The 21,885-nt window shown below is 42.9% G+C and overlaps 1 protein-coding gene across 1 annotated transcript; it reads right to left on the bottom strand.

Annotated features, from left to right (window-relative positions):
* Positions 1-826: 826 nt before the first annotated feature.
* On the bottom strand, positions 827-21,376 carry LOC138793159 (uncharacterized PE-PGRS family protein PE_PGRS44-like). The gene is made up of 10 exons (XM_069971521.1): positions 21,268-21,376; positions 21,082-21,146; positions 20,309-20,374; positions 19,966-20,028; positions 15,293-15,346; positions 12,905-12,961; positions 7,292-7,366; positions 5,492-5,557; positions 1,584-2,760; positions 827-997 (listed from the first exon to the last, which is right to left on the bottom strand). The coding sequence occupies exons 1-9, from the start codon at positions 21,314-21,316 to the stop codon at positions 1,630-1,632; spliced, it is 1,626 nt and encodes a 541-aa protein (XP_069827622.1). The 5' UTR covers positions 21,317-21,376; the 3' UTR covers positions 827-997; positions 1,584-1,629.
* Between the last annotated feature and the right edge of the window lie 509 nt (positions 21,377-21,885).

Genomic DNA, 21,885 nt, shown 5'->3' with positions numbered 1-21,885 from the left:
TTTGAACGGCGAAATGTGCATAGGGACAGCTCTTGTGTACTTTTATTGAGGTTGTGCCCAAAAGCTTTTTTTAAGGATTCTAGCTATGTGACTAATGAGGACAACCTGTGTAGTCTACATACATAAAAGATACTTTATTAGACCTCCCATTCCCTAGCTCGTTAGACTTTAATTACTGCATTGCATTGTCTTGTTTTATAATGTACTGATTGGTGGTACTGGTAATGTTAAAATGTTTATGAATTTCATGCATTTTTTATGTCTCATGTTTTAAACAATCATGCTAAATAAATACATTATGACTGCTTGAACTATGCCCATAGTCATTTTTGTTTATCTATCTTATTGATGGGTTGTTCTGTTTCTGTGATAGTGTGACACCTAGTGGGATAGTGATCTATCACAACCCCTATGTTAGTCTGTGTGGTTACTAACTTCCTCTATCTTGAACCATTTTTTGTATAACTATTTTGGATCATGTGGGTATTCCTCTAGGCAGCGCTGGTATGAAGAACAGTTTTTTCTTTTTTTGTTTTATGCTATTTACCACATGAGCCCCTTCTTAGAGTATCCCTTTTGTTGTACAACCAGCTTCAGCAGCCCTGGGTTCCCTGGGCCATGACTTTACTGCGTCCTGCGGACCATACTGACTTTGCTACCCCCAAAATTGATGAGGGTTGATATGCACAAAGCCCAAGGGGCAAATCGGTGAGCAGCTTAATTTCTGCTGTCTTTATCCTACTCCAAAGGTATCAAACGAGGCACCAGGCCTTTTGTTGTCTTCCCCCCCCCCCCAATTATTACAATAAACACTCAAAGTCATGTGTTGTTATGCTTGTCTATTGTATTCATTTTAAAGATTAGAGAAAGAAAATCATTGACAGAAAACAATGTAATTTTTTATAGAAGTGGAAGAAAAAAGATCATCTTGATTGTAGAGGATAGACTCGTTGCTTGCCTCACTTCCTCTTCTTTGGCAAGAAAACTACTGAAGTGCCTGGAATATATAAAATGTTTTAGTACATCTCAAGTATTATTAAACATTGTGTGTGTGTGTGTGTGTGTGGGGTGCTCTTTTGTACAGCCATTCTTATGCCTGTGAGTTAGCAAACATCAAGTTTGCTAAATAAATGCATTGGCAAAAATATCTAACTATCTTAGTTCAGATAGGAGTACCCCATTAGACCTTACAAATTTTGAACAATTATGTCAACAAAAGGAATAACCATTCTTGCAAAGTACAATGTAGTCCAGTTTTGCCATCAGAATATCTAGAGGTTAGCAATGGAAAGCAAACAAATGGTTTATGGCTGTGTTGAGGGGATACTAGGTACAATGTTGCCCTCTGGAATATACCGTATATGTAATATTTCATATCTGTTTACTATCTATCTATCTATCTATCTATTGTATTGATCTATATCTTGTGTTCCTCTTTTTCTGGGTGATCAATGACAAATGTACATGCGAAAAATGCCTGCATTTAGACCTCAATTATGAAGTAGAAGAAAGAGCCTAAATAACATTGCTGCTTGATATTGTTCTTTTGTATTTCTTTATTATTAAAGAAAAAATGACCTTACCTGTAATTAGGCCAAATGATGAATAAGGAAGTCAGCCTGAAAGGCCTCAAAGAACAGTACCACTACCTGAAACACCTCCAACAGTGGTAGCAACTCTACCACCACCTGAATCACCTCCAACAAGGCTGTTAGCAACGTCACGACCTGAAACACCTCCAGAAACAGTGGCCCCTATGTTAGCAAGTCCATCACCTGATCCACCTCTAAGAGTGGTAATAACTGTACCACCACCTGAACCATCTTCAACAATGCTGTTAGAAAGTCCACGACCTGAACCACCTGCAAGAGTGGTAGTAACTCTACCTTCACCTAAACCACCTCCAAAAATGCTGTTAGCAAGGTCACCACCTGAAACACCTCCAGAAACAGTGGCACCTATGTTAGCAATTCCACCACCTGAACCATTTCCAAGAACAGTGTAAAGAGCTCCACTACCCCCACCTGAAACACCTCCACCAATATTAAGTCCACCACCTAAACCATCAACAACATTAAGAATGGTGCCAAGGCCATCACCTGAATTACCACCAAGCCCACCATCTGAACCGCCTCCAAGACTGCTAAGAACTTTACTACCACCTAAAAAACCACCAAGAAGTTCTCCATTAAGAACACCACTAAGAACATCATCAACAACACCACCACCAAGAATGCCCTTATTTAAACCATCAAGAATCCCACCACCTAAACTGCCTGGAATATTGCCGCCAGGCCTACCACCTTTACCACCTCCAAGACTGCTAAGAACTCCACTACCACCTTTACCACCACCATGAAGTCCTCCATTAAGAACACCACCAAGAAGTGCTCCATTAAAAACACCACTAAGAACATCATCAACACCACTACCAAGAATGCCCTTAGTTGAACCATCAAGAAGTCCACCACCTGAACCACCAACAAAAATGCCCTTAGTTACATCATCAAGAATCCCACCACCTGAACTGACTCCAATATTGCCGCCAAGCCCACCACCTTTACCACCTTCAAGAATGCTAAGAACTCCTTTACCACCTGAACCACCACCAAGAATGCCACTAGTTACATCATTAAGAACTTTACCAACACCGGTGACAAAAAACACTAATTTATCAGCAGTATCAATGCTAATAACTAAATTAAGGAATGAGCCAAGAGTTTTTGTAACTGGTTTTAGAAGTGGACCGAGAAAGCCAGTCTGTAAAATAAAAACATATACATATGCATTTGTAACAGTAACATGTCTCTTAAGCATTTTTTCATGCACAAATAAAGCTTGACACAGTAGAAAATTTATATTATTAAATATCAGTGGCTAAATATTCTAGGTCTAAACATTTGGGACCTGTATCCCGGAGAGAATGTTTACAGACCTGGGAGCAGGTAGAAATTAAAAATATTTTTGCCCAGGGCTCTCCTTTGTTCCTGCGGCTGTGCTCTAAATGGCTGTAGATTTTTTTCTGGACTGTGTTAATGCCCTGCTCGGACTACTTACGAGACAGAGGCTATGGAGAAGCGGACTACAGGGAGGAGGAAGTATAAGCAAAGAGGGTGACCTAAGTGTGTAAGATAGTCCAATGTATATAACTACACCCAGGGTTTGTGTATGAGTGTGTACATGCCTATTTTGTGTGTATCAGTGTGTTTGTAACTATATACTGTGTGAGTGTGCATGTCTATACTGTTTGTATGCATATACTGGCCTAGACTTACTTTTGGAGTCTAATAGTAAGCATGCTTTGCTTGAGTCTGTCTTTCATTCAGTTTTGGTGCATTTACTAGTGTGGGGCCATGGAGCATGGTAATTGTGATGGTATCTGTCTGATTTTGCTAATCTGTTGCTTGTTAAGATCTCATTGACACCATTTCTTTTATAAGGCTGATTTTAAGTCACACAGAGCGATGATACGCTCCCTGTTGACAAAAAAAAAGAAAATGGAAAGATTGTAGTTTTTTGGTATTTTTAATGGTATTTTTTACCCTAAAAAATGGATTATACAAGATATTAGTCCTGGCCCAACTGAGGGTCTAGTGAAGAAAATGGAACACACAGGGTAGTCTTGATTTATTTTTAGGACGCTAGCAATGTCTCTGTTAAAAAGATAGCCTGTATACTGTGCTACCTTCTTTATCAATCAAATCTACTATCAGTTGTTCCAATTATATTCTGTCCTCCAGAAACTTATGCTATTGCTGTTTGCTGGTAGTTTGTAACATGCCATAAATGGAAAAGATACCAAATTTCAGCATTGTGGGTTTTTTTTTTGGTCACATTACATTCAATAAAAGTGATCAAAAGTCCCCTCTAACATAAAATAGTACTGATAAAAACTACAGATGAGCATACAAGAAATGCGCCTCACACATCTTTGTCCACAATATTTACAAGGCTCAGAGAATGGTGATGCAAAGTTCTTTCTTTGTTTTAGACTGCTGTCACACACTGCAATATAAAAAAAGAAGAAAACAAAACAAACCCCCCACCACCTTTTTAGTATATGAGCCAAGGCTAGACGGGGATCCAGCAGGAAGGGGAATTAGAAGTCCTTCCCTTTATATTTTCCATTCCTTTTCAATCCACTCTTAACATCTTGACGACACATGACGCAACTGGTACATGACGGTGCCCCTAGGGGGCTTTAAAAAGAAGTTGTGCCATGACCCCACTCTAAGCAGCACCACTCCTGGCTGCTATCTGCCGGTAAATGTCGTAAGATCGAAACCCGCCAAAGTGCAAAATTGACAATTTTTAGTTGCATCAAATCCGGAAAAATTGTAATAAAAAGTGATCAAAAAGTTGCATATACGCAAGCAAGTTAACAATAGAAAGACCCATAGACCAAAAAATAGAAGCGTTATAAGGATGGTAATAGAGCAATTTTAAACAAATTTGGAGGAGATTTATCAAACTGGTGTAAATTAGAATTGTCTTAGTTGCCCCTAGCAACCAGTCAGATTATACCTTTCATTCCTCACAGATTCTTTGAAAAATGAAAGGTGGAATCTGATTGGTTGCTACGGGCAACTAAGACAATTTTACTTTACACCGGTTACATAAATCTCCCCCTTAGTTTTCTTTTTTTTTAACAGGTTTTAATTTTTTATAAGTAGTCAAATAAAATAAAAGTTATTTAAGTTGTGTATTATTGTAATCATTGTAAACCCCTTGAAATCAAAACAAGTAGCTTTTTCTCTCCCAATTTCACCGCACAAATAATTTTCAAAGATTTCGCTGCACATTTTATGGGTAAATTATGTCTATCATTGCAAATTACAAATGGTTTCACAAAAAATATGGGCTTATGGGGTCTGTAGGTTAAAAAATGCAAGCGCTATGACTTCTTAAACATGAGGAGGAAAAAGGAAAAGCACAAAAACAAAAAATTGTCCTTAAGGGGTTAATTTTGGTTCAGAAATTGCACTGTGTGATTGCCACCTTTAGGCCCCGTTCCCACTGAGCAAAACTAGCGGAATTCCGCCGCGGAAGGCCGTTAGCCTCCCGCTCATAATGGGAGTCTATGGGAGGTGCACGCTCCTGCTCTGTCCGCGCTGAAGAATGAACATGTTCATTCTTCAGCCCGGACAGGGCAGGAGAGCGCGCCTCCCATAGACTCCTATTATGAGCGGGAGGCTAACGGCATTCCGCGGCGGACAATTCCGCTGCAGAATTCCGCTAGTTTTGCTCAGTGGGAACGGGCCTTAAGCAGTAACATACAAATCTGTATAGGTTTGTTGTCATTGAAACAATAAAGATAATCTGTCATTTATACAATACATTGCACAATTTGACCCAACAAATATTTTTGGGGGTTCACGGAACATAACATGCTAAAATCCAAGGGGACAAAAAGTACAATCTGCCCCACAATAAATGAGAAGGAGGAGTGTGTGCAGCAGGAGGGGGATATGCAATGTAAAAGTGCAATTACCATATTAGGAAGTGTTTTAGTTAGCATTTTGCCAAAATCAAGGCCATCAGCATCAATAAGCTTATCCTGGAATACAGAAAAGAAAAACACATATTATAATATAAAAATTTTTTTCTATTCTTACAGCAATTTGCACCTTTTGTAATGTAATACAGAATTCAGGACACAAATTAAAGGTAAATTAAGGAAATACATTTTTTTATTTTAATTTTAGCATAGACCTCTACCCGTGATGATGAGGCCTAGACAGCTCCTTTGTCTGCTTGGTGAGGGCCAGTAGAAAGGTTTGAGAAGCCCTGTAACTCACTAATCTATCTGACCTCTATCTATCTATATAGGTACAAAAGCAGAATCACTACAGAATCAAGTAAAAAAAAAAGTTTATTTCTTCTGCATCTGAGTCTTCTCTCTCTCTTTCTCATCTATCTATCTAGAAAATGTATAGCAGGTGCAGCACTCGTGTGTACTTGGGAGTAGGTGCCAGCGATTTCCACTGTGGAACCAACCATGGAAACTTGTATATAAAAGGTATATCATCGCAGCAATCCGGATGTGATCAAACAAGTGGATTTATTGCTCCCAAAGGTGCGACGTTTCTCTCATACAATCAGAGCTTTCGCAAGCAGGCAAATACATGATTACTTGCACACTATGTTATATGAAACGATATATTCCGTTCTGGGTCTGAGATCACCTTTAACTTTAGAATATAGTTTTTTGTCCTTTTTTTTTACTGTGTTTTGAAAATGCACTTGATCATGTGATAATGATTAAAGCGCAACTATAAAATATTTTGACCATTCAGTTTCAGTTAGCTTAGGTCATGATAAAACTTTTTGCAATATACATTAATAACCTAAAATGAACAGTTTTTTAAATACATAAAGCCAAAAGTCCCCTCAGAGCTCTATCTGGCTCTGAGTTATTTCTGCATTCCTGCTGGACACGCCCCCTCCCTGGAGATCCGTACTTAGTGTACAGACTCTGACAGCAGCATCAGATAACAGCCCTGACACACACATAAACAAACCCTCCTCCCCCCTCCCCTTCTAGCAGCACGTTCTCCCCCCTTCCCTCACAGAGGTGACTAAGCAGAGCTGAGGGTGTTGTGTGTGAGGAGCAGCGCAGGGGAAGAGCTGGAGCTGACATTATCCTACAGTGTAATGAGAGCAGATGACTGTATCTAATCCCACTGTGTGTGATACCATCGGCTGGGGCTCTGTATCTAATCTTACATTGTGATACTGTATGCTGGGGCTCTATCTGATCCTGCTATGTGTGATACATCTGCTAAGGTGCTGGTCAGTAAATGGAGGGACCCAGCGAGGGAGATGAGGGATAGGCCACGCCCACATTCTCTCAGCCAGGAGAAAAATTAATTTATTCTTCTGAGCCAAACAACTGGGGATATCTCAGCAAGCGCACACACTGTAAACGCAGTTTAGGGCTCTTTTTAAAGGGTAACACATGGGCTTTTTATTTTGGCATTTTTTGGCTACTGAAATTATAGTTACGCTTTAACCAATGATAGTGAAACACTGTTGTATATAAGGTTGAAGTGAACACATGTATTTGCCTGCTTGAGAAAGCTCTGATTGTATGATCGAAACGTCACACCTTTGGTAGCAATAAATCCACTTGTTTGATCACATCCGGAGTGTATATTCAGTGATAATTATATGGAATTTAACAATTCTAACAGCTTTGTATTATAGATCATGTAAGTCTATATTTCAATAAATTAATTTCTCATGTTTAATACTAAATAAAAAAGAATTAAGAAAAATAATTAAAAATTACCGTGATAGAACATATGAGCCGAATGAATACATTGAAATCTACACTTAATGTCGCTGCTAGCTCAGGGCTATCCCTCTGTAATAAATACAAAAATATTATTAGTATACCACATGAAATACACATAATTTAGCAGTAAAGATATAATATAGGAGGTGATGGATCACACTCTTTGAAGGTTTAGCTAGGTGGAAGGTTTAGCTTGGGGGACATTTATGAAGTCCAGCGTTTTTTACGCTGGGCGTACAAATATCCCTGCAGCTCCGGATATCAGGGGATTTATGTAGAGGCGCATTGCCCGGACGTGCTCCGTGCGAAGATTTTGAAACCTACACCAGCTCAGAGCTGGCGTAGGTTTCAGTGTCATTTTTCCACCGAAAAAATGATAAATGCAGCGCATGCAGAGGCCGCACCCCCTCTGCATGCTGCCGCACCCCTCTCTCCGCCCCACTGGCAAAGGTGGCGCAGATGGGGCAGATGCTAACAAAATATTCACAATAATACCCTTTGCAAATATTTTTACGCCAATCTGCCCCATTTGCTCCAAAAAAATTCATATTCGCCTTCTCATACATGTCTTCCCTTGAGTCTTTTATCCTTTCACATTCAACAAACAGATTCCTTGACAAAGGTGTGTGATTCACCGAAACGTCAGGCAAAATATTTATGATCTGTAGAGATAAACTGACTTTGTCTAAATAAATACACATTTTTAAGCACTTGTAAAGCAAAAGTGACTCAAGGACTTTAATTCTTATTAGCACTGTGGTGGATTTAACTTATAAGATAGCAGTAAAGATCACCATGTGATTTATAAACTTATTGTATACTAGAAAATGTACCCAGCGCTGCCTGTGGTATAAAGTGTCAGTGTGTTAATTAGATTCTAAGGTGCCCAGGAGGCCAAGCTAAAGGTATTGTTTCATCTGAGTTAATCAGTGGAATTAGTGTATACCTGTAGTGCATAGTTGGAGGGGTTATGTATACCCACAATGTATAGTTTTTAGGGGTCTCGCGTATCTGTAGTGCATAGTTGGGGGGGCTGTATACCTATAGTGTATAGTTGGATAGTTGGGGGGGGGTCCTGTATACCTGTAGTGTGTATTTGGGGAGGGGGCTGTATACCTGTAGTGTATAGTTGAGGGAGGTCCTGTATACCTGCAGTGTACAGTTGGTGAAGGTCCTGTATACCTGTACTGTATAGTTCGGGGGTCCTGTATACCTGTAGTATATAGTTGGTGCTGTATACCTGTAATGTATAGTTGGTGGAGGTCTTGTATACCTGTAGTTTATAGTTTGAGGGTCCTGGATACCTCTAGTGTATAATTGGTGGAGGTCTTGTATACCTGTAGTATATAGTTCGGGGGTCCTGTATACCTGTAGTAAATAGTTTGGGGTCCTATATACCTGTAGTATATAGCTGGTGGAGTTCTTGTTTACCTGTAGTATATTTGGGGTCCTGTATACTTGTAGTATATAGCTGGTGGAGTTCCTGTATACCTGTAGTATATTTGGGGTCCTGTATACTTGTAGTATAGAGTTGGTGAAGGTGCTGTATACCTGTATTATAGAGTTGGTGTAGGTCCTGTATAGCTGTAGTGTATAGTTTTGAGGTCCTGTATACCTGTAGTGTATAGTTTGGGGTCCTATATACCTGTAGTATATATTTGGTGGAGTTCCTGTATACCTGTAGTGTATAGTTTTGGGGTCCTGTATACCTGTAGTGTATAGTTTGGGGTCCTGTATACCGGAAGTATATAGTTGGTGAAGGTCCTGTATACCTGTAGTATATAGTTTTGAGGTCCTGTATACCTATAGTATAAAATTAGGGGTCCTGTATACCTGTAGTATATAGTTTTGTGGAGGTCCCGTGCACCTGTAGTGTATAGTTTTGGGGTCCTGTATACCTGTAGTGTTCTGTATACCTGCAGGGTTGTATTTACCCGTATGGCAGTGTTATTCAGTCACAGTGTGTCGGTATTGGTCATGTCTGGTATGGCGGTGTTATCCAGTCACAGTATGGCGGTATTGATCAGGTCTGGTGTGGCGGTGTTATCCAGTCACGGTATAGTGGTATTGGTCAGGTCTGGTATAGCGGTGTTATCCAGTCACAGTATGGCAGTATTGGTAAGGTCTGATATGATGGTGTTATCCAGTCACAGTATGGCGGTATTGGTCAGGTCTGGTATGACAGTGTTATCCAGCACAGTATAGCGGTATTGGTCAGGTCTGGTGTGGCGGTGTTATCCATTCACAGTATGGCGGTATTGGTCAGGTCTTATATTACAGTGTTATCCAGTCACAGTATGGCGGTATTGGTCTGGTCTGGTATGACAGAGTTATCCAGTCACAGTACGGCGGTATTGGTCAGGTCTGGTGTGGCAGTGTTATCCAGTCACAGTATGGCGGTATTGGTCAGGTCTGGTATGGCGGTGTTACCCAGTCACAGTATGGCGGTATTGGTCAGGTCTGGTATGGCAGTGTTATCCAGTCACAGTATGGCGGTATTGGTCAGGTCTGGTATGGCGGTGTTTTCCAGTCACAGTATGGCGGTATTGGTCAGGTCTGGTATGGAGGTGTTATCCAGTCACAGTATGGCGGTATTGGTCAGGTCTGGTGTGGCAGTGTTATCCAGTCACAGTATGGTGGTATTGGTCAGGTCTGGTATGGCGGTGTTACCCAGTCACAGTATGGCGGTATTGGTCAGGTCTGGTATGACAGTGTCATCCAGTCACAGTATGGCGGTATTGGTCAGGTCTGGTGTGGCAGTGTTACCCAGTCACAGTATGGCAGTATTGGTCAGGTCTGGTATGGAGGTGTTATCCAGTCACATTATGGTGGTATTGGTCAGGTCTGGTATAGCGGTGTTATCCAGTCACAGTATGGTGGTATTGGTCAGGTCTGGTATGGCGGTGTTATCCAGCACAGTATGGTGGTATTGGTCAGGTCTGGTATGACAGTGTTATCCAGCACAGTATGGCGGTATTGGCCAGGTCTGGTATGGCGGTGTTATCCAGCACAGTATGGTGGTATTGGTCAGGTCTGGTATGACAGTGTTATCCAGCACAGTATGGTGGTATTGGTCAGGTCTGATATGATGGTGTTATCCAGTCACAGTATGGCGGTATTGGTCAGGTCTGGTATGGAGGTGTTATCCAGTCACAATATGGCGGTATTGGTAAGGTCTGGTATGACAGTGTTATCCAGTCACAGTATGGCGGTATTGGTAAGGTCTGGTGTGGCAGTGTTACCCAGTCACAGTTTGGTATACCTGTAGTGCCCTGTATATACATGTAATGTATAGTTGGCGTAGGGGGTCCTGTATATATATGTACTGTATAGATGGAGTAGGGGGTCTACCAGTTATTACTGTGGATGTTGTGAGGCAGCTTCCCTAGCAACCATTGCTCCCTGTGAAAATGAAAGCAGTAATCCTATTGGTTGCTAAAGCTCCAACTGCCGTGTCTGCTGCAGCTAATTATATGACCTGTGTTTGCAGTGAGGAGATTTTCCCATTCATCTCTATGGGGCGCCTCTCTTTCCCCTCCCCCTCACCTCCTGTACATCTAGCGGGGACGGGACCTTCGCAATGACCTTCCCGGGCACCCAATGTATCTGTGTGCCAAATTTGGGGTCAAACGGTTCAGGCGTTTGGAAGTCTATAGAGGACAGACAGACAGAAGGACAGACAGACTTTGATTTTTATGATATAGATTTAGATTACAAACACACTTGGCGGGTCTGCAGCGAGTCTCCATGCTTTGTTTTTGCAGCGAGACTCGCTGCAGGTCCCGGCCCTATACTTTTAATGGCAGACAAACACGCAGCAGGGATGTACATCGCTGCTGCGAGTTTGTTTGCAGCCCACCCCATTAACCCCCCGGCCGCGGGAGCTGATACTTCACCTGATCCCGTCTCCGGCGGTTCCCGATGTCTTCAGCAAGCCGGAGCAGGGACCAGGTGAAGTATATGCTCCAGCCAGCCGCCCGCAGCCCCGGCCGATCGCACGCCCCCCGCAGCACCGATCGCACGCCCCCCCCAATCGCCCCCCCCGCAGCCCCGGCCGCCCGATCGCCCCCCCGCAGCACCGATCGCACACACCCCCGCAGCACCGATCGCACGCCCCAACCCAATCGCAGCCCCGGCCGCTCGATCGCCCCCCGGGCAGCACCGATCGGGGGGGGGGCGATCGGGCGGCTGGGGCTGCAGGGGGGGCGTGCGAGTGATCGGTGCTGCGGGGGGGGGGGGGTGCAGGCGATCGGTGCTGCGGGGGGGCGTGCGATCGGGCGGACGGGGCTGCGGGCGGCTGGCTGGAGCATATACTTCAGCTGGTTCCCGCTCCGGCTTGCTGAAGACATCGGGAACCGCCGGAGCCGGGATCAGATGATGTATCAGCTCCGGCGGCCGGGGGGTTAATGGGGTGGGCTGCAGACAAACTCGCAGCAGGGATGTACATCCCTGCTGCGTGTTTGTCTGCCATTAAAAGTATAGGGCCGGGATCTGCAGCGAGTCTCGCTGCAAAAACGCAGTATGGGGACTCGCTGCAGACCCACAAAGTGTGTTTGTAACCTTACAGGCATAGGGGGAGATTTATCAAACTGGTGTACAGTAGAATTGTTTTAGTTTCCCCTAGCAACCGATCAGATTCCACTTTTTATTCCTCACAGATGCTTTGAAAAATGAAAGGTGGAATCTGATTGGTTGCTAGGGGCAACTAAGACAATTCTTCTTTACACCAGGTTGATAAATCTCCCCCATAGGGATTGGTATCTAAAACCAGCTATTAAAGGAAACATTCACAACATAAAATTTCTTGAATACAACTTTGTTTATAATGCTAGGATGATAAAATACCACTAAATTAAATCATTCATTTAGAATCAGATTTCTGACAGTCTAATTGCTGAGGATACTTTGCCTAACAACTAGTCTTTTTTTCATCAAATAGATAGTATCAGTGTATGGCTAGGTTCACACATAATATTTCCATCAGTGTTTTGGTCTTTTTTCCTTTTTAATTTTGCCCTTTCAGTTTCACCGCTGATTTTGTTAGGAAAAAAAAAAGGGACTAAAAGACTGACAGAAATACCATGTGTTTGTCAGTTTTAAGGGGAATCTACCTGCTGATATATCCCTATTGCACAGGAGACACAGAGGAGGAAGTTATGTCTCTTACCTTCCTCCTTGGCGCTGTTCTGGTGCAGTTATTCTTTTCCTCTATTGTCCGGTGAGACTGTTAGGAGCACCAGGGCACCCATTAGAAACACTGCCCCCATAGCACCAATCCACCACTGGACAGCACGCCCCTTTCTACTGATAATGAATGAAGCGGGACATCTGGGCTTGATGGGTGCTATGGGGACGGGCAGTGCTCATAATGGGTGACCCAGCGCTCCTAATGGTCTCAACCGACCAGTGAAGAAAAGACTAACTGCACTGGAACGGCACAGAGGAGGAAGGTAAGACACATACCTTCCTTCTCGGCATGTCCTGTGCAGTAGAAAGATATCAGTAGGTTATATTTGTCTAAACTGCTGATAGTTCTCCTCTAACTATTGCTAGCTTTATTATGATACAGATATTGTATAAAGAAATTAGGGTGGAGAACCACATTACCAGAAAAGCTTGACTGATGATTCGTTTACTCTGAACGTCATAATCCAGACCATCCAACTATAAAACATAATAAAAACACATTAAATTTAAACCCTGTAAGCATGTGGATTGTCCTTTAAAACACTGCAATTTTGCAGGGTGAACAAAAAAACTGCATTCCTGTCATTGGCAATGTTTCCTTCTTTATACATAACATTTACACCATGTTTTTACATGTGTTAAAAACATGGTGTATTTAAATTTCTATGATATATTTAAATTTGTTATGGACGTGTTAATACATATCCTTTTTTATATTTTAATGGAAACCCGTCAACTGTAAATCACATTCCAAACTGCTGATTATTAGATAGCTATTAGGTCAGGGAGACACATGATACCTTTCATATATTTGGAGGTGCTTCCAGGATGTAGAAAAATGCTTTCAGTAAAGAATAAGAAGTTTCCCAGGACCCCAGAGCAGAGTGGCATAGAGCTGCACAGAGTTCAAAGGAAGCCGGCTGACAAGCCAATGGCCGAGCCTTGCAAAGCACTTTGCTTTGTTAATACTGTAAATTTGCAAATCCCTAGTTTAAGCCAATGTTTCTTCTAAGCCTCAGCCATGGCTGAGCAGAATGAAAAGATTGCTCAACAATGTTAAAGCAAAGTTGGGCAAACCAAAAGCTTAACACAGAAACGTTGTTACCTTAGTCTAAAAGCTAATGTAACATAGCAATTTAAATATAGTGGATATAGTGATAGGGAGGCATCCCTTGTAGGTAACTCCCCAATAGCAAGCTCATATGTAGTATACCTTATGTAGATAATAGCAACCTCCTCCCCAGTAGGCATGTCCCCAGCAGCTAGCTCCCCTCCCCACAAAAGGATAGAGTTCCCCCTAAAGTAGTAGGTAATTCACCCCACCCCCCCAAGTAGACAGCGTTCCCCATGTTTGGTATATATCTTGTTAGTTAGCAAGCCCATATTAGGCATATCCCCTATACCCAGGTTGCACACCCCCTGTGTGAAAACAAAACACACACACACACACACACAAAAAGCATATACTCACCTGGCTTGCACCTCTGTCCTCTGGCATCTTCTTCCTCTCCCTTCTTCCCCTGTGCGAAAACAGAACACACACACACACACACACACACAAAAACCACATACTTACCTGGCTTGCGCCTCTGCCCTCTAGTGTCTCCTTCCTCTTTCTACTCTCTGAGCGCACCAGTTACATAACTTTTGTGCCACCAAAGTACTGGGGGAGGAAGAGACCTCCTGTGGCTTAAGGTACACTGCTGCCTGTGGCTACAAGAGAGATTGACACAGTGGGGAGCCAATAGTTTTGCTGTGTCAATCACCAGGTTACCTGGTGTCTCTTGGGGGAGGCACCCCCTTGGCAATAGGCTTTCCTCCCCTGGAGGGATATCTGGCTATTCCCGTGTTTTGAGACTCGTAACTGAGACTCCACGGACCCTTCTTTTGCATATTTAAATTTATAGGGGGCAATGCATCAGTGGAGACTCTTCTGTGAGTAATCCATTTGATTTTTTTGTTGCTGGTCTTCCTGAGCTCAGCGATCGCTGTGTTTTGTTGTTCCTAAAAACTTTACAATCTCAGTAGTTTGGAATTTGAATTGCTGCTGTCAAATTCCCCCAAATTTTTTTTATTATTCTTTACAAACTTTGTAAAGGAGAGAAGGTGATCTGTCTTAAAAATGTTGTTAACTTTATTTTAAATCCCAGTACAGCATGACTAATTCTCTGATCTCTCATATAACACTTATTAATAATAATAATAATAATAATAATAATAATAATAACATCACCATAAATGTTAAAAGGCTTCCTATTAGGTCTTGCTCTATTAAACTTAAAGGGCTTCATTAAGCTCACTGTGGCCATGACAACTCATGACAAAGCATTTAGGCCCTTTATGTGTCAAAAATTGTAGGCTATGTTCCCACAATGTCTATTTAGCCCCCAAAAAAATGATAAAAAAGACATTGTGGGAACTTAGCTGTAATTCGGCACATAGTTTGGAATGTAAATGTTTCCAAGGGTGCAAAAAAAAAAAAAAAAAGCCGGAGCGGGCAGACAGCGGGAATCTGATGCCGAATCATACGAACCCGAACCTCGGCAGATTCGGACCATCCCTAATGCCAAGGTATGTTAAACAACGGCTGTTATTTGATACTCCAAACGACTGTTAAAAATTGTTGTGTGAAAATTATTTTATTATTTCTTTATAGGAGATTTTCTTCTTAAAAGAACATTTGAAAGTTGGTTTTCTGAGCAATAGAGGCTAGAAGCAATGATATTTATTCATATAACACCTACATTCTTCAGAAATCTGTCTCATACCACAAATTGTATGACAGTAAAGTAATAAACAATACTATACCAGGCCAGGAAGAAGAATGTTGATATTGCATTGTTTGTAGTTAGCCAACAGTTTCTACAATTAAGGAAAAATAATATTAGAGAATGATTCAAACATATAGTAATATATTCCTAGTAGTGTGTATAGTATAAGAGCCTACATGTTATTATCATAATCAGCTTCAACTAAGTAACAGCCCAATCAGGGAATCATTGGTGTGGTTCCGTCTCAGTCAGTGATTGGTTGAGTAAGCTGTCACTCCTGAGATGAGAGTGACATCCCGTTCAGGGCTGTCAGTCTATTTTTTAGGGAAGCACAGACAGGTAAGTATTAAAGGACAATTGCCATGAAAAACTTTTTCTCAGTAATTGAAGCACATTACAAAGTTATATAACTCTGTAATTGTAACACCTGGAGTAGTGGATCCACTGGACCGTCACCAGCGATGGCACTAACCTCACCAGGGAGCGGAGTCTAAGGGGCCGCTGGTTTTCACCAGAGCCCGCCGCAAGGCGGGATGGACTTGCTGCGGCAGGCGACCCCCAGGTCGCTACCCCTGGCTTGGTTGCTAGTGACGGCAGACGAGGTGTAGCAGGAGCAGCAGACGTAAGATGGTGCTGGCAGAGGTTAATATGCGTAACCGCAGGCAACTGGCTGAACACAGGAGAGCAGGGACCAGGAACTGGGACTGGGGGCCAGGTATCGGACAGGAATCAGGAACAAGGACTAGGAATCAGGAACAAGGACTAGGAATCAGGAACAACAGGGAGCTGGGCCAAACGCTATGGGAAGCATGTAGAGGCTCCAACACCTGTAGTGGGGCAGGGCTGGAACTTATAGGGAGTGATTGTGTGCATGGACCAATTAGGAGCGCACTGCCCCTTTAAACCTGGGACAGCCGGCGCGCGCGCGCCCGAGGAGGCGGGGGCGCGCGCGCCGGCCGGCACAGCGACGGACGGGAGCGTGGAGAGGTGAGGCGCCCGCCGGGGCTGAAGAAACAGCAGCGCCGGGTCCCTGCCTATGGACACCGGCTGCTGCATGGCTCAGAGGGAGGTCGCGGCGGCGGCCCGGAGCACGGGACGCCGCCGCGGCCGTGACAGTACCCCCCCCCTTTGGCCTCCCCCTCTTTCTAGCCTGTAGGAACCTTTTGATGAGATCTTGGTCCAGGATGTTAGCCTCGGGTTCCCAGGACCTCTCCTCAGGACCAAATCCCTTCCAGTCCACCAGGAAGAACCGTCTCCCTCTGACAGTTTTCATGGCCAGAATGTCTTTGACAATGTAGACGTCGTCAGAGACGGCTTGTGGGGCAGAGAAGGAAGACTTATCGGAGAACCGGTTGAGGACCACTGGCTTTAAGAGGGAGACGTGGAAGGCATTCGGAATCCGCATCGTGGGGGGTCGCCTCCATATTTGCTTGGGAGAGCCAGACGTAGTTTAGCAGAGGCTGCAGGAGGTGATGACTGCTGAGCTGTGGTATGCTGCTGTACGGCTGCAGTCAGTTGTTGGATCAGCTGTGACTGTTGCTGGATCTGTTGAGCCTGTAGGGCGACCACTCGGGCCACTTCGCGGATATCAGGCACCTCGCCGGGATCCATGGTTGGAGCCTACTGTAACACCTGGAGTAGTGGATCCACTGGACCGTCACCAGCGATGGCACTAACCTCACCAGGGAGCGGAGTCTAAGGGGCCGCTGGTTTTCACCAGAGCCCGCCGCAAGGCGGGATGGACTTGCTGCGGCAGGCGACCCCCAGGTCGCTACCCCTGGCTTGGTTGCTAGTGACGGCAGACGAGGTGTAGCAGGAGCAGCAGACGTAAGATGGTGCTGGCAGAGGTTAATATGCGTAACCGCAGGCAACTGGCTGAACACAGGAGAGCAGGGACCAGGAACTGGGACTGGGGGCCAGGTATCGGACAGGAATCAGGAACAAGGACTAGGAATCAGGAACAAGGACTAGGAATCAGGAACAACAGGGAGCTGGGCCAAACGCTATGGGAAGCATGTAGAGGCTCCAACACCTGTAGTGGGGCAGGGCTGGAACTTATAGGGAGTGATTGTGTGCATGGACCAATTAGGAGCGCACTGCCCCTTTAAACCTGGGACAGCCGGCGCGCGCGCGCCCGAGGAGGCGGGGACGCGCGCGCCGGCCGGCACAGCGACGGACGGGAGCGTGGAGAGGTGAGGCGCCCGCCGGGGCTGAAGAAACAGCAGCGCCGGGTCCCTGCCTATGGACACCGGCTGCTGCATGGCTCAGAGGGAGGTCGCGGCGGCGGCCCGGAGCACGGGACGCCGCCGCGGCCGTGACAGTAATATGCTTCAATCACCTATCTGCCTCCTTTCCCTGTCTTTACCCCCCTCAACCCCCCAGCAGGAAGTGTAAGAAACTCACAGATACCTAATTGCTGTCATCACCAAGCTCTTCTCCTGGCTTCTTCTTGTGACGATGAGTCATCAGCAGGAGGGCTGCTCTAGCTCCTGTTACACCAGCCTCCCCCTCCCCTGCCTTGTCAGGTAACTCAGCTTGCTCAGCTCTGATTGGCTGAACAACAGCAAGCCATCTGAGTCATGTCACTTGCTTATCTTCTCTCCGACTGACTCCCAGCACATAGGCAGCCCCCCCTCCCCTCATACTCTCTCCTGCTGCCAAGTGGACTCAGTAAGTGAAGGAGCCATGTCACTAGGGAAGATAAGCAAGTGACATGGACTCAGATGGCTTGTAGTTGTTCAGCCAATGGGAGCTGAGCGAGCTGAGTCACCTGACAAGGCAGGGGAGGGGGAGGCTGGTGTAACAGGAACTAGAGCAGCCCTCCTGCTGATGACTCATCCTCAAAAGAAAGAGCTGCCTGGTGACGGTGACGACAGTAATCAGGTCTGTGTGAGTTAGGACACTTCCTGCTGGGGGGTTGAGGGGGGAAAAGACAGGGAAGGGAGGCAGATAGGTGATTGAAGCACATTACAGAGTTATATAACTTTGTAATGTGCTTCAATTACTGGGAAAAAGTTTTTCATGGCACTTGTCCTTTAATGAGCAAACTTGCTAAACTGGGTGGTTCGTTTAAGGTTAGTTTTTAGATGAAACCAAACTTTTCTTCAAAGCTTGTCAAACCTGCTGAACTAAACTTTGAAATGTTTGCTCATCTCCTATATCTTGTTAGTACTGAACATGCCTTTCTTTCTATCCGTGGGGAATAAGGATAGCCTCAAAGACATAAGATCAGGATAGGTCAAGTTTTGCTTAATGTATATAGGCACATTTAGTCACCAAGATCTCATATCTTTTCTTAAATGTCTCTGCCCTCATCCACATCCCTCAAGTCTATGGGGGACATTCATTAAGCAAATAATCTGTATTTTTTGGCGGAAAGGGGCCAGATGCGAATAAATGTATTCATAAATGGACGTTCTGCAAATAAGAAGGGGAGGAGGGGATGTGAAGGAGGCGGAACGGGGGTCACGGACTCAGAGTCCGCTCTATTCATCATTTTATTCGCAATTAAATAGTCAGGAAACCTACTCCAGCTCTGAGCTGGTGTAGGCTTTCTGGCACGTGCACTGGTGTGCACAGGATTTATTTAGAGGCAGCGCGTCTCTACATAAATCTCCGTACTGTCGGAGCTGCAGGGACATTTTTAAGTCTGGCGCAGAAAATAAGTCTGGCGCAATAAATGTCCCCCTATGTGAGTACATGGAATACAATGTTATGACCATTGCAGCCTGAGAGAGAAAAGCTGGAAATAATAAATCGATTATAGTTTTTAAAATAATACTGTGAAAGAGACTGCTTAAAGTGTCACTGTCGTGAATTTTTTTTTGCAGAAATCAATAGTCCAGGCGATTTTAAGAAACTTTGTAATTGGGTTTATTATCCGAAAAATGCATTTTTATCATGAAAAAGCAGTTTGAAGCTCTCCCCCCTGTCTTCATTGTTCTCCTATGGAGAGAGCTAAAGAAAAGACCAAAACAGGACAACAAAGAGTTAATCTACAAATCCCTCACGGGATATCTCCTGTGACAGTCACCAGTGACCCGTCTGAGCTCAGATTACAGCTGTCACCCAGCTCCATGCCTGTAATCCTCTGTTATCTGCTTTCTGCTGCCGGCTAACTCCCTCCTTCCTCCTCCCCCCTCCCCTCTCTATAGAGCAGACAGGGGACGTCTCCTGCAACAAGTCACAATTTTCAGATTTTTTGGAGTGGATGAAAAAGAGGAAGGAGGGGGGGACCTGGGAAAAGGCTTTTTACATGCAGATAATGGCAGATTTGGCTAATAAACCCAATTACAAAGTTTCTTAAAATCGCCTGGACTATTGATTTCTGCAAAAAAAAAAAAAAAAAATACGACAGTGACTCCCCAGTGCGCCAAACAGCCCGACTAGCATAATGATCTAACTACTAACACCACAGGAACAGCATCCAGGTTGAGGGTAACAGAAATACCTTCATCCGCAGCGCTCTCGGCACAAAAGGGACACATCAGCAGGTTATATTTGTCTAATCTACTGATTTCCTTTTCCTTTAAGGAGTTATATATAATATTTTTATAATATATTAATTATGGATTTGAAAAAATGCATTTAAAAACACATACAAAATTTTTTTAGACTTCTTTAATATCACTGTAATTGCTAGAAGAGTAAATGCACTTTTGGTGTTTTTTAACGCATTACAATAATGATACATGTAAAAGTTCACTTTACCATTATTGAGAAGGCAGTATTTACAAGACATGTCCTTTCAAGTGTATTCTGCATGCCTTTTACCTAGAATATTGAGAAACAAAATATAAGGAGTTTTAAATAAAAAATACAATATAGGTGCAAAAGCTAGATGGAATGTGAAGAACATCAGAGAAAGGTTTCAACTATATTAATTTTATTACCAGAATTTATTCAATTTTGTATAAAGGCATCCACTTATATATATATATATAGTGATTTAGATGGATGATATACAGTACTTAATTTGAGTCGCAATTACATCTAATGTATAATTAATATACAATAAAACTTGTTAAATAATAAAAAGCAGAACTTATATTACCTTCATTTGTTCATATTTCTGAATAAGCATAATGCACATTGTAACCAAAATTTGACCTTGAGACAGCTGAAAAAAAGATATGCATACACTTTATGTATAACATATGATAGAGAAGTAATCTTTACCCTTCAGCTTTAGGCCATATTCACACATAATATTTCCATCAGTCTTTTATTCAGTCTTTTTTTTTTTCAGGAGTTAAACTGACAGAGCAAAATCATAACGGAAAGATTTGCACAGCTTCTGTGTTTTTAGACCACTCCTGGTTTTGGTTGATAAAAAACTGACCAAACGACCCATGGCTATACCGTGTGTGAGGATAGCCTTATAAGGTTTGCCTATATTGTTTTTTTTCCCCTCCTAAAGATGGACTCACTTGACATGGTCCTTTAGATGTTGTGTAGATTATCTTGGCTTTGGTGTTGAAAAGTACAGAGTCATGACTATTTATTTTTTTTTTTTTGCCAATGTTCCATGTGTTTGTGGCTACTTTTACTGAATGAGGAACACAAAAAATATTTCAGACTGTAGTTGTGACCTTAATGATACCTTACTACAGCATTTCTAAATTGTCCCTGTAAGCAATTTATATTTGGTACCTAAATAAATAAATTGTATATTTCGCTACCCTTTATTGTTTTTCAGTTTGCTTTGTAATTTGTAAAACAGAAACACAGTTCAAATTTGGAACACTTTACATCCTGTTTCAAGATCTTGACATTTTACAGTAACAACTTACAAAAAAAAGTTAAAGTAGAGAAAAATGTTCTTACTGTGATTTTTCCAGGGCATGATTCGGAGTCTCCACTAACATTTCCAGATATACTAACTGCAGAGACTGGAAAAAAATAAAATAAAAAAAATGATTATATCATTACGGTCTCATACCCATACAATAGTAATAGTAATGACTTATGTCATATTCAAATAGACAATGTAAAATAAGAGAAATATCTCACCAAAGCAGCTGCTTAAACCCACAAGCAGGAAGAAGATGGCGATCTTCATAGTTGCAGTAATTGGTATTTTTAAGGTTTCTCCTTAAGGTACCAACCACAAATAAGTTACACTGAAGGAAGCCACTTCATTTATATGGTGAAGAAATAGCTTGGGGGATGTTGACTTAGACGTCACTGTTACTGGACAAAGTCATCCTCATTTTCATCTTAAGTCTATGAAAATGATCCACACTTCTTTAATCCTAATTTATAAAACCAGTTGGCAACCCTTGTGTTACTGTCTATTTGTTTATCACACACCTGCACTTTAATCATAAAGTTAAACAATAATATTCTTCTTTTTCATTTCACTCATAATTGTAGATGTAACTTACATTTTAGAACCATGAAAAGGACACTACATTCAAAACTGAGACCCCCCCCCCCCCCCCGCCCCCAAGATAAATAAAAAAAAAAAAAATTGGATTAACATGGTTGAGGCTAGATCTCACCTATGGTACACTGTTTGAATGTGTTGCATATTGTATATGTATGTCTAATTGGCTAATGATCTGTATTTGTTTTCTTTCATGCTACAATTATTATCATGATTTTAATTCATTTTAATAAGTAAATTCT

This window comes from Dendropsophus ebraccatus, chromosome 1 (genome assembly GCF_027789765.1).
Source record: "Dendropsophus ebraccatus isolate aDenEbr1 chromosome 1, aDenEbr1.pat, whole genome shotgun sequence".
In the NCBI taxonomy this organism is placed as follows: domain Eukaryota; kingdom Metazoa; phylum Chordata; class Amphibia; order Anura; family Hylidae; genus Dendropsophus; species Dendropsophus ebraccatus.
The sequence above is the reverse complement of the archived record's forward strand: the minus strand, read 5'-3'. Positions and strand labels throughout refer to the sequence as shown.

What these genes read in the sequence shown, in the direction of transcription:
- LOC138793159 (XM_069971521.1), bottom strand. Translation starts at nt 21,316, where the DNA reads ATGAAGATCGCCATCTTCTTCCTGCTTGTGGGTTTAAGCAGCTGCTTT. An exon ending in ACATTCTTCTTCCTGGCCTG is followed by an intron (nt 12,962 to 15,292) that starts GTATAGTATTGT and finishes TATGTTTTATAG; the next exon opens with TTGGATGGTCTGGATTATGA. An exon ending in CTAAAACACTTCCTAATATG is followed by an intron (nt 2,761 to 5,491) that starts GTAATTGCACTT and finishes TTTATTTTACAG; the next exon opens with ACTGGCTTTCTCGGTCCACT.